Source organism: Silene latifolia, chromosome 10 (genome assembly GCF_048544455.1).
Source record: "Silene latifolia isolate original U9 population chromosome 10, ASM4854445v1, whole genome shotgun sequence".
Lineage (NCBI taxonomy): Eukaryota > Viridiplantae > Streptophyta > Magnoliopsida > Caryophyllales > Caryophyllaceae > Silene > Silene latifolia.
The window spans coordinates 91,665,365-91,679,130 of NC_133535.1; the positions used below are offsets into that span (position 1 = coordinate 91,665,365).

Below are 13,766 nucleotides of genomic sequence, written 5' to 3' on the forward strand. Positions count from 1 at the left end.
GAAGGAAGTAAGAGGTTTCAAAATGAAAGCCTCCAGATTTATACTGATTGATGATATACTCTTCAGGTAGTCAGTGGCGGGTCCCTACTTGCGATGCCTGGACAAGCAGGAAGCACAGACCGTGTTACATGCTCTCCACAGTGGTGAATGTGGAAACCATACAGGGCGCATGAGTCTGTCAAACAAAGCTCTCATACAAGGTTACTTCTGGCCTACGATGAGGGTAGATGCAGCAGAATATGCCCGTAAGTGTGACGCCTGCCAGCGTTCAGCACCAATGATCCATCAGCCAACAGAACCCTTATACCCCATCATTTCTCTCTGGCCATTCATGACATGGGGAATGGACATAGTAGGCCCTCTACCTAGAGTAACAGGGAACAGAATATGGATGCTGGCGATGACAGATTACTTCTCCAAGTGGGTAGAGGTAGAAGCATTCACAAAAGTGAAAGACAAACAGGTCATCTCTTTCATAAAGCGCAATATCATCTACAGGTTTGGCATCCCATCAGAAATCATATGTGACAATGGCTCACAATTCATCTCCAACGATGTTGAGGGATACTGTGCCAGATTGTAGATACCTCATTTCTGCACCTCCCGCAAACCACGTGGTGATGATTGGGCCGCACGTTTGGTACGCGGAACGATTTGTGACAGTTCGTAAGTTTATCGTCAAGTGATCACTCAAACACTTGTGTCTATCTCTTAACTGACATCTATGCACCGATACGGTCGTTTTGGTAGTAATTAGAGTACATTTGGAGTCCGGGCCTAAAACCGTTTTCATTTTCTGATAACCGTTAAAATGACGAGTCATAATGTTCTGGAATGTTCCGGATATTTCGATTCCATATTTTGCAATCTTTTAATCTTTGGTAAAATATCTCCCGTAATATTCACACAAAATATTAAGGAAACGAGATTAATCCGTTATTCCATAATCAAAACACGGAAATCTTTCTTCCGCCTGAGGAAACCACTTGGGAAAGGACGCAGCAAGTGCTGCGCCTCTTCCAAGAGACGCATTGCTTGCAGCGCCTCTTCCCAAGTCCTTTTCTGTGTATTTTTCATATCTTTTCATATCTTTTCGAGATTCGCTTCCAAAGTTTCTCCGAAAAACCCTACTTCCGTCGTGTGATTAGTATAAATAGAGACCTTCGGTCTCACATATTTCTCACACGAGTGTCCGCCCTTCTCTTCTCCCTTTGCATTCTAGACCACGTTCTTACTTTTTGGCGTCTATGTGCTTGAACATTTGACCACGTAAGCTCGGATCCTTCTGAGTACCAGCCTCGTTTTGCATGACCGACCAATTTGACCAACTCCAAAATCAATCAACTTTAATCAATCTTGTTCGTTTTCCTCCTAGAGGGCACTTTCGTCGTACATTCGAGTCGAGCATCACTAAACGTTAACTTAGTTCATCTCGTTTCGTCAAACATGTAAGTCTGAGGTTGTAAATCCTATTTTATTTATTGTTCTTTATTTATTGTAATCATAATGTAAGGTTTATGTCGAAAGTATTCTTAAAACCGATTTGTAAAACCATGTTTTAAAACCTTTTTTTACGAATTATCAGAAGACAGACGTCGAGAAAGGACGCAGCAATTGCTGCGCCTCTTCGAAGGGACGCAGCACCTGCTGCGCCTCTTTGTGAGGCTACCATAGTTCCTGCTTCCTTTCTTCTTCCTTCGTCTTTTGTCAATTCGTTTCTTTTATTTTCTTTCGTTTGTTCTTCGATTCTTTGATATAACGATTTAAACATAGTAATTTAACATATTATTCATCATCATTAGTATTGAATCCGTCATTAAATTCCGACTTAAATCCTTTATAACCAATATTTGCGGGTTTTCGTCATTAAAGTCAATCCGGGTTTTAGAGATTCGATTCATTAATATTGAGTCTATGGAATTCGATCTTTGATATATTCCCATCTGTTATTTATCATATCCATCATTAATTCATCATTAACAACTTGCTTAACCTAATTAATTCATTAATTAACCTTTTAATCTTGTAATTAACTCGTATTGTTTAATTCCATCCATGTTCATGCTTTGTCACCCCAATCATATGTAAATAATATGTTAATCACTTTCATCCGAGTCAATTATTCATACTCGATCATTAAAATCACCAACGAATATTGACAATTTGCAATTCCGGCTTCACAGCCAGAACCGAGCCGAGGAATGGACGTAGCAACTGCTGCGCCTCTTCCAAGGGACGCAGCTCTGCTGCGCCTGTTCCTGGTTGATTTCTGTCTCTGAACTCCCGTTTTGCCTTGACCTAGTTTATTAATTACGTATTAATTAACTATTAATCGTATTATCACCCTAATTCCTGTTCGTTCATTTATTTATTTATTCTTTCTAAAATTATCCGTTTTAAAAGTATTTTCGACATAAATCATTAATCCGATGTAATTATTGTAATTTTCTTTATTGTAATTTTAATTATTGTATTTCTTTTATTATTGCTTGTATGTTTTCACATGTAATCGATTTAAATCTCTACTTCGACCCACTTGTATGATAAATTATGTGTTAACCGACTTAGTTAATTCTCACATGTTAGGATTAAAACGTTGGATGTTGCATTGCATGCATTTAAATTGACAATACATCGAGTATAGACGATTTTCCCTAATCATTAGTAGAGGCCCCGCTATTGAGGCGGGCGGGATTAGGTGTTCGATCAAAAGAGCTTCCTAATACGTACCCTCACCCCTTACTCCAGATCTCTGTGAACATCCGTGTTCATTGGCATCCACGAGAGTCATTCTAGACATAGAATGCTAAGGGTGACGAGTGCTTCGTGTTCATGTCATTACTTTGTGTCTAGACATGACACGAGGTATTCGAACGGTTTCCAATTTTCCATAATAAATTGGTGGCGACTCCACAAATACAAATAAACCAAAGAGTGAAAAGCTTGCTTCGCTTTTCGCCCCCGTGGGCCCGCGTCCACAGTTTGGCGACTCCGCTGGGGATAATACACTTACGTGTAGCCAAAAGGGTGAAACTTGAACAAGGTTAGGGAATAGTTTGTACAAGACAATTGTCGGTTTTCATTCGGCCTTCTTAGGCCCAACCCAACCCATTCGACCAATCGTCCGGTCTAAACGGTCCTAATTCTTATTTGGGCCTAAGGATGGATAGCGATTGACGTCATCCATACCATGGTACTTATTCTTGTTTGTATCAAGGACTTTCACTACTTGAGGAAATGGACTGGGAATCGGCCTTACTTTTGTTGGGTACGAGCCTCTCCACAGACCTCGGGTTTGATTGTTCAGTATGGCAACCCATCCTTTAAACCAAAACTCTTCTAAATGCACTCAGCATCCCGTTATAATGCTTGTATAAATGCTTGTACCTTATGTGATCACCATTTCTAAACAAAACCATGACGATTTTTGTAAAATCAAAATCCTTCTTTAAAATGTAAAAATTTCGAAACTTAGGCCTAACATTAGCGCAAAACCACTCGAAACTCTATCCAATTGTCGAGTCAAAATTCGGGCCTTAAAACCCATTTCAAAACCTCACTTCGAGTCCACTCCTATAACTACACTAAAGTTGACTAGGACCAATATTTTCAAACTTCGTCATTTCCTCAAAACTCACTTGACACAAGTGGCACACTCCCACTTCACAAGTCAAAACATTTCTTTTCAAGTAAGTGTGCTAGAATGGTCGATCGTATTTTGATTCATCGTCGATCTCTTATCCAGTTCCCAAGATGCCTGAAAGAAGCGACGTGAACTTCAACCAACTCCAGAATGGTAAAGATCAAATCCTAGCTGCGCTAGCTCGTCTCCAAGTCACTCAAGACCAAGTATACGATCGCCTTGACACAATCGAGGGCCGAATATATGCCGGGGAAACGAGGATGCCTCCTCGAGAAAGTGAAGTGTCTGATGATTTTGTGAATAACTTCGGGGACGAAAACCCTCCCATAGGCACGACTAAAACTGAGAAACGACTCCAATACTTGGAAGAACAATTGATGTATCTCAAAGGGGATGACATTTATAGGGAAAATAATCGCAAGTACGAAGCCGTAAGTTCCAAGTTGCCAACCAATTTCAACATGACAGATATCCCTAAATTCAAGGGGCATGAAAACCCTTTGAACCATATCCGTGCTTTCAAGGATTACATGTCTATCAAAGGCATTAAACCCGAGATGTTCTTAAGGATCTTTCCTTCATCTCTTGACACCATCCCAAAATAATAGTTCTATTCTCTAGAACATAAGAAAATCGCTACCTGGGACGATGCCGCAATCGAGTTTGCTAAACAATACGCGGATAATGTTGAAATCCAAGTCAACATACGCACTTTAGAGGTTCTTACCCAAAATGACAAAGAAGGTTTCACCGACTTCCTAAGTAGGTGGAGGAAGACTAGTACTCAACTTGTTAAACGTCCAGACGAAGCTACCCTCGTGGAGAAATTCGTGGACAACCTAAAGCCCATCTATGCAAATCATTTGAGGTATCAAAACATTAAGACCTTCAAAGACTTAACCGTACTAGGGACAAGGATCGAAGATGACATCCGTAAAGGGCTCTTGTCCAAAACGGTAGGTCGTGGATATCAAGGCTCAACAAGTCGTTCTTACGGATCTACTAGCAAAACCGATGAAGTTAACCTTCTCGAGCCATCTAAGAAGAGTACCCCACCAAGGAAATTCACAAATCTAGGGGACACGTATTCCAACGCTCTAAAAAGGTTGAAGAAACTGGGTAAACTTCAACCCATAGGCCCTACACCCAAACCAAAAAAGAAATCCAAGTTCTGGGATCAGAATTCATACTGCGAGTACTCAGACTGGGTAGCTAACATAGTACCCGTACCCAAAAAGGATGGGAGAATCCGTGTTTGTGTTGACTTTAGAGACTTAAACAAAGCAAGTCCAAAGGATGACTTTCCTCTACCACATATCGACATATTGGTGGATAATACAGTAGATCACGCGTTACTATCCTTCATGGATGGATACGCAGGATATAACCAGATCAAGATGGCCATAGAAGGTATGCATAAGACCGCCTTCGTCACTCAGTGGGGAATCTATTGCTACACGGTTATGCTGTTTGGGTTAATCAACGCCGGAGCTACATACCAACACACCGCAACTACGCTGTTACATGACATGATGCATAAAGAAGTTGAGGTATGCGTAGATGACATGATTGTCAAGTCCAAGGAAAGAGAGGGGTACATCGCGAACCTTCGCAAGTTCTTCTCAAGGCTACGGAAGTACAACATGAGGCTCAATCCTCAGAAATGCGCATTCGGAGTAACATCTGGCATACTCCTGGGATACGTTTTTAGCTAACGAGGTATAGAAATAGACCCTTCCAAAATTAAAGCTCTAATCGAAATGCCGCAACCTCAAACGGAGAAAGAAGTTAGAGGATTCCTAGGCAAGGTGCAGTACATAAGTCGATTCATTTCGAAACTCACCATGATCTGCAAACCTATCTTCAAGAAGTTAAAGAAAACAGATCACACCATGTAGGATGATGACTGTCAGAAGGCTTTCGGCCGAATCAAGGAAATACTAGCCAAACCACCAGTGCTCATGCCACCTCAACGAGATCAACCTCTTGGTTTATATCTCACGGTAACTGAAACGGCCATGGGCGTTATGCTAGCTCAAATCGTAGGAAAAGAAGAAAGAGCTATCGACTACCTTAGTAAGAAGTTCTTGGAGTACGAGTGCAAATACACGCCACTCGAAAAGACATGCCTCGCTCTTGTGTGGGCAACGAAGAAGCTACGCCATTACATGCTTAGCTACTCTGTCAAAATATACTCCAAAATGGATCCTGTCAAATACCTCTTCGAGAAACCCGTTCTCAATGGACGTTTAGCGAGATGGACTTTGATGCTCTCAGAGTTCGATCTCAAGTATGTACCTTTGAAAGTTATAAAGGGGCGCGCCGTTGCCGAATTCTTCGCAGAAAATCCCATTAATGATACACAAACGATAGACACCTAGTCGTTTCTGGATGAGGATATACTCCAAACGGATGTAGACTCCTGGGACCTCTATTTTGATGTAGCATTGAACTTAAGAGGATTTGGAATAAGAGTGTTGCTCATTTCTCCTGAAGGCGAGCATACACCAATCTCTGTCAAACTCGACTTCGAGGTGACAAATAACGCTGCAGAATACGAAGCTTGTCACATTGGATTGCAAGCGGTAGTAAGTTTAGGCATCAAGAATCTTCGAGTACATGGGGATTCATCTTTGATCATCAACCAAATCAGGGGATCTTGGAAAATCCGAAGCGAAAGCTTAGCACCTTATCAAGCCAGAATAGACCAAGTTGCCCAATTCTTTGATCAAGTGACCTACCTAAATCTACCTCGAGAAGAAAATCAATTTGCAGATGCTATTGCAAAACTCGCGTCTTTGATTAACATGCCAGACAGCATGGTAGAAATGCCTTTATGCATCGAACGACGATCAGAGCCAGCTTATGTGCACCAAATCACCGATGAAGAGTAAATCACAGAGGAACCTGTTGGGATTCATTAATCTCAAAAGTTTACATATTGAATATGTGATAAATTAATTTAGTCATAAAATTAATTCTAGATCTTATGCATGCAAAACAAACACAAGAGTAAGGAGAAAAACGGTTCCTTACATTGGATATTTCGTATATTTGGGCACTAGTAAGGTCACCTACCTTACTTAGTTCTTGAGCTTTCCAAATGGATGAACAAGATTCAATAGTAGAATCTCTCCTCAAGGATTGTACCAAGGAAATCCTTCTTAATACAAATATTAATTTAGTTACTAGAAATTAATATTTGTTCCCTTAAAATTACTAATATTATGTATATACTACTTCTTGTATGGTTGAATAATATTAGAGAATTATGTGAGTTTTTAAGATTTTGTTCAACAACAAAACTAGAGAGATAAGTCAATATTCAAGTGAATGAATAATATTAGAATGAATTAGTGTTAAATGAAAACACACTACTTGAGTGTGTATAGAGGAGGCCACCGGTTTTTTTTTTTGGCCATGGGTAGAGTGCCCAATGCTTTAGTATTTTTCTCTTCTCAAGAGTGTAGATAGGGAAGCCTAAGATTAGTAGGTAATCATGATGTCTTCCACTAAACAAAAGAATTAAGCACAACCAACCTCCTCTCCTTCATTTACACGGCACCCTTAACATTATAAGGGTCCATTTTAAGTTTGTCAATTTGCTAATATGTATTGTGTGACATATTGGACATGTTACTAGACATGTTGTTTAAATAATGCATTTTTTAACAAATTAAAAATCATTATATAAACAAAATAAATAACATACAAAAATTAATTAGTAATTCACAATTACTATTACTTAAAATGGGTCATATAATTATAAATCACAACTACTTGTATTTATAATAATCAATTCATTCTTATTTCAATTGTTTCATAAACAATAAATAAATCTTAAGTAATAAAACAATTTAATTACTTAGAACGAATCTTATTTAATCAAATTACAATAAGATACGTATAATTACTCACAAAATCATTTTTCAATTTTAAGGAATTAATTAACTTGTATCGTCATACAATTAATTAATTAGTCAATTAAGAATGTTTCCTTAGAGGTATGACCTTAAGGCTTCAACTGATCACCACCGTCGCACGACAGTAATGTCAAACTCTAGTCAGCCAATCATTACCGATTAATGTGGATCAGTTGACAATAAAATGTTACATTCCCTTATGTATTCTTAATATGAGATTTAAACATGTGATCGCATTATTGTCGAGGACACATACTCCAACAGAACCTAGGTTCCAAGCAATCCTAAACTTCAAGCTCAATGGCACCTATCCACCAGAAATGGACAAAAGGGGACAACGCGCTTTCCGCTTACTAGCTTCCCAATACGTTCTCATGCAAGGAGAATTATACAAAAGAACACCTCTTGGTGTAATCCTACGCTGTCTTGATCATTCACAGGCACGTAAAATGATGGAATAAGTCCATGATGGAGAATGTGGCCCTCACATGAGTGGACCCATGATGGCAAAGAAAATCACACGTTTGGGGTATTATTGGACCACGATGGAATCCGTTTGCATCAAATATGTAAGACATTGCCATAATTGCCAAATCTTCGGGAATGTGCAACATGTCCCTCCTTCATTGCTTTACACCATGACATCTCCCTGGCCATTTTCTGCTTGGGGAATTGACATCATCGGCAAGATCACTACAACTGGAACAGGAGGTCACTGTTTCATCCTAGTAGCAATCGATTACTTCACCAAGTGGGTAGAAGCGGCTTCCTACACCAGTCTTACAGCCAAGAATGTGGCAAAGTTCATACAAACTAACCTCATCTGTCGATATGGTTGCCTACATGAGATCATCAGTGACAATGGATCACATTTCCAGGCTGAGACTGAGCAATTGCTAGCCAAGTACAAAATCAAGCATCACCACTCCTCGCCATATAGACCACAAACCAATGGCGCGGTAGAGGCGGCAAACAAAAACGTTGTCACGATTCTCAAGAAAATGATTGACAACTATGGAGATTGGCCAAGCAAGATACCCTTTGCTTTATGGGGATACCGTAAATCTGTTAGGACGCCCACTGGGGCCACCCCTTTCTATTTGACCTACGGCATGGAAGCTGTACAACCAGTCGAGCTAGAAGTACCATCCTTGCGTATTTTACTCGAAAGTCAAATCACAGAAGCCGAGTGGAAGAGGGATAGATATGAAGAACTCATCCTCCTGGATGAACGAAGGTTACATGCATTACATAATGTGCAAACATACCAAGCACGTATCAAACAAGCCTTCAACAAAAGGGTTAAGCCAAGGAACATAAAAGAAGGAGACTTGGTCCTCAAATCAATTAGAGCTATTTTACCTGCCGATCCACGAGGAAAATTCAAACCCAATTGGGCCGGGCCATTTCTAGTCAAGTCCATACTTCCAGGGGGTGCGGTTAGAATCACAGACCTATATGGGAACGAATTTGCCAACCCGACAAACCTCGACCAACTGAAACGTTACTATGCCTTAAAAAAAAACAACGCGCCTCGCGTAACCTTACGTGTCGCTCTTGCGGCACGAAATAAACGGCCCCTAGCCAAGCTGAATTAAGCTAATGTCATCTTGCTCTTGCATTTTGACAATCTTTCATCCTCATATCATCAAACAAACTAAATTGCATTTTAGGAGTAAGTAAAAGCTCATACTTATTTTCTAAGTTCATTACAAGCTCTTGCTTAGAACGATTATTCTTTTAAATTTATTTGAACTACGCGCAAGGGCTTGATTTCATTTTTTTAAATGAATACGTAGGGAATCCTTCACGGGATACAACCGATTTAATTATTTTAAATGTAAATAGAAGGACATTTGCAATTGCATTTGAAATTCGACAAGAATAATAAAAAGAAAATCACGACGGTTTCATAACCAATTAACCTTTTTTATTTCATTTCTAATAATAATAATAATAGTACGTTACGTAATAAAAATAATGCGAAAAAAAAGGCTAGGATTCTAAAAACCCCAACTTCTTCTTACAATAATAATAATAATAATAAAGACATAGGCTACTCTTCCATGTTCCCTTTGCCTTTGTCATTTTTGTCAAATTTCTTGTCCCGACCTCGAGCCGGACGCTCTTGCGCCACTTCAGACCTAATCACCAACGGTCTCTCTCGTGGTCTTGCTTTGCCATTCTTGTCAACCACCATATCGACGGCAAGAGAAGTCTTCGGTTTCTTCGAAGGATGAACATCTCGGAATCCGGCTTCTTCCTCTCTCTCAGTCAGATGCTTCTCTTTCTCCTTTTCCACCTCGCGAACCTTGTAGTCAACAGGCTCGTGCTTCCTCAATCTCTCGCGCTCCTCCGGAGTAGTAGCTTTCTTCCACCGCAGATAGGAATCTGACACCCATAGAGCACTAACAGAATAGTTCAAGAACCATACATTTCTTTGAGCCCATTTGATGGCCCATTCTCTTCGACTCTCAGTAGTAAGCGCCACGGCAGTCTGCGGGATCGTGTCAAGCTTCAGAATCATCTGCTTCAATCCAACCTGTCTCATCAACCTCTCCGGGAAGATGCATATCATAAACTCCAAGTCGGGAATGCGAACAGATCGGGTAGGATCTAAGGAAGATACTCCAGTGACAGATTTGAGATGCCACCATGGTACGATCAATCTAATTAAGGGGTCGTCATCACTCTTCAATTTGTTTTACCAGTAGTTGCAGACTCGAGTGAAGTCCACCATGTAGAGCCTAGTCCTCATTGCAATTGAGCGAGCATGATAAGCAGGAACATTAACTGGGGGCTCGATCAATCGAAAACGCTCCATAAGCCAGACCTACCAAGAGCAGGAATTAGACAAAAAAAAAAAACGAACAAAAAAAAACAAAAAAATAGGGAAAAAGGAAATAAATTCTTTTACCTGCAAAATAATGGGACTTCCCATATAAGGTAGGTCACGGTTGGCTTTCCTGTTATCTAACCCCAACAGGATCTCTCCTAAACACAGGCAAGCTGAGCTCCTGCGCAGCTCTATTTGCTCAATCAAGCTCAAATAACAAGGGTCGCCTCTCAAATCCTCATCAACATGCCCTTGAATGACATATACATGTAATAGGAAAAACTCGAATGCCCTTCGCCTCGCAACATAAGAGATAGTGGGATCTGCTCTATTGATGAATCAGTCGATGAAATCCAACATTCGCACTCCTTTAGAAGTCACAAGACGGTCCACATCAGCTCTTGCCAACCCAAGCAAGTCCCTATACTTGTTCTTATACCCCTGGGAAGTAGAAGGAATAGCAGGCAAATGTTCCGGGTCCCAACCACCAATCGCAGCAATTTCTTCGGGAAATGGGCAAATGTCGCCTCCGGGGAAGGCGAATACGTGATAATTCGGGTCTCAATAATCAAGACAAGCATCTAGGAATGGTTTGACTACCTTGATCAGCTTCAAACTCAATAGCGATCCAAAATTATAAGCACCCATGTCGTATTTCTCCACACTAGAAAACTCATTTGTCCACTCTTTTAGACGAATTTCGAGAGTATTCATGATGTATGCTTATTTTGAGAGCTTTATGTAATAAGACGAAGAAAAGAAAGAATAATTATGTGAATAAAACCTCCCTCGACGTCTCTATTTATACCAAAAGCTGTTTCCTAAAATCCGTCAGGACGGATGCACTGGGGAACCGCCTCTTCGAAGGGACGCAGCTCTTGCTGCGCCTCTTTCTTAGCCTTCTTTCTGTGATTTTCCGCGTTGGATCTTTCCTAAATTCCTCAACGAATAATTTCCTATTCATACGGGTTATTATTTTGGTAAATACGTCAAGTTGCCATTGATGCGTGTCTTTTATATGATGTTTTACATCCCATTTTACACGCATTTCAGAGCTCATTCGTGTAGTTTATGCTGCATTTCTCCCTATTTCCTTCTACTTCCGTGTTTTGTACATTATTGCAGAAATGTGAAGAATTCAACGGGAAAATCAAGCTAAATCCGTCCCCAAGTATCCTGGATTGCAAATGACGTAAAGGAATCACTTAAGGAACGAGCTTGGTGCGCAATCCAAGGCCCAAAAGACAATTCCACGAGAATATAGGAGTCATGTAGCAGCTTATTCAGTCGATCGACCACTCCCATAAGTCGATCGACCAATGTTCGGGTTCCAGAAGCCACTGTTCATTGCTATTCAGTCGATCGACCAGTCCAATCAGTCGATCGACCAGGCTGCTATTCCAGACGAGAATTAAAAGACCGTGAATCTTGAAGCCCAAAGTTATGCTAGGTTTAGGAAATAAGAAGTTACGTTAATTGCTATATAACGTAACCTAGAAACATTCAATCATCATCAAGTTTTTACCTAAGTTTTATTATCAGTTTTACATTAAGTTTACATACGGTTTTAGGAAGAATTAGGGTTTGGAATATTGTAAGCATTGGAATTTTCGCTCTTGTTCTTAATCATTCTTCTGCTGTTCTCGGTATTCTTCTGCCCTATTTCAATTCATCTGTTTCGTTATTAGATTAGAATTGCTAGTAGCTTCCCGAAACCATCTTTATCGTTGCATGTTAATTGTTTACCTTATCACTTTAGTTATGAATTCAATTCTTTTACGCCCTAGTATTATTGTTGTCATCACTTTCAGCATGAGTAGCTAAATAGTTTGTGCTAGGATGTAGGCGAATTGTAGCATAGGCGGCAATAGATTATACACGGCCTGAACCCTCGTGTTGGTCGATCGACCACCTTACCCGGTCGATCGACTGACCTCGTGAGCTTTGTTTCGACTTAATTGATTTTAATGTTGTATTTAACGAATCGAATGCATGCGACCAGTTAGATACCCTTTCGTGACTGACCCAATAGATCGAAAGATAGGGAAGGTTGTTAGACCATCAATTGAATCGACTAAACTGTGCTAAGATCGAAAGATAGGTATAGTTTAGACCATTAGTCACTTTTCAGGACGAGAGTCAGTTTTAGTGATATTAGGGACCTATAGCGAGATCGAAAGATGCTATTTGTAAGAGTGGACCGAGAGGACCTCTTTAATTCCCGCCTCACCTGTGTTGACTCAGACCGACTTAGTTTGCTGCCGCCGAAGCTATAATGAACCGACCATCCTAGTACCCCTTCTTTATCTGTTAAATCTATCTTTTTAGTTTATTGTCTTTATTCACTCTTAGTATAGACCAATTCAAATCAACCCCCACAATTGTTACCTTAGACTTTCATTAGACAGCTAGAAATTACGTCTGCCTCCTTGTGGTTCGACCCTGTTACCACTAGCCTAGGTTAGTTTTAATAGGAATTATAAATTTTATTTTTGGTACTCACAACGACGGGTATCAAATTTTGGCGCCGTTGCCGGGGAGGCAATAGTTCTAATTTTTAGCTGTTTTAATTTAGTCTTTCTTTAAGTTTAAGGGACACCCGTTCCTTAAACTTTTCTTATATTTTGTTTGTAGTTTCTTCTTATGCGCAGGTCGCAGGGTGGTCCACTACTACCATTCGATCCTGAGATTGAAAGATCTTTGCACGTAAAGAGGAGATTATTTCGAGACCAACAGTTAGAGGAAGAGCCTAGTTCTCGTGCTAGCTTTTACGAGAACGAGCTGTTCGAGGAAAATCCACCGTCTTCTCCCGTTTCCACTTCTTCAGCCGAGACAGTTACTTCTCCAGAAATTCCAGACATGGCCGAGGAAGCGAGTATAGCTAGTCATTCTGAGCCGACAGCTGCAAATTTATATAAGGGGTTCGAATTACCAGGAGATGCCAGGAAGTTCGAACCAAAGCCTGCCTACATTACTATGGTCGAGAGAAATCAGTTCGGGGGAGCTGCAAATGAAGATGCAGCTAAGCATATGGAGACCTTTATTGACTATTGCTGTTCCATACCCCCACCAGCTGGCGTGACCCAAGATCAGATTAAAGAGACCATGTTCATCTTCTCCCTTCGTGATGCTGCAAGGGAATGGTATAGAGATCTGGACCGAGCCATTCATGGGATTACTGATTGGAATTCCTTGGCATTGGCATTCTACAAGAAGTACTTTTCTGCTTCAAGGACGATTGCTATTAGGGCTCAAATCACGGGCTTTAAACAAGGGCCGGATGAGAATTTCCACGAGGCATGGGTCCGATTCAAGAAGCTGGTGCGAACCATACCGCACCATGGGTTCGAAAAATGAAGCTTGT

The 13,766-nt window shown here is 40.5% G+C and overlaps 1 protein-coding gene across 1 annotated transcript in view; it reads left to right on the forward strand.

Moving 5' to 3' along the window:
• Positions 1–217: 217 nt before the first annotated feature.
• LOC141607888 (uncharacterized) overlaps positions 218–13,766 on the forward strand; it is a 36,241-nt gene continuing 22,692 nt past the window's right edge. The window contains exon 1 of the mRNA XM_074427238.1: positions 218–498. Coding sequence (XP_074283339.1) covers positions 218–498 — 281 coding nt within the window. The remainder of the gene's footprint in view (positions 499–13,766) is intronic.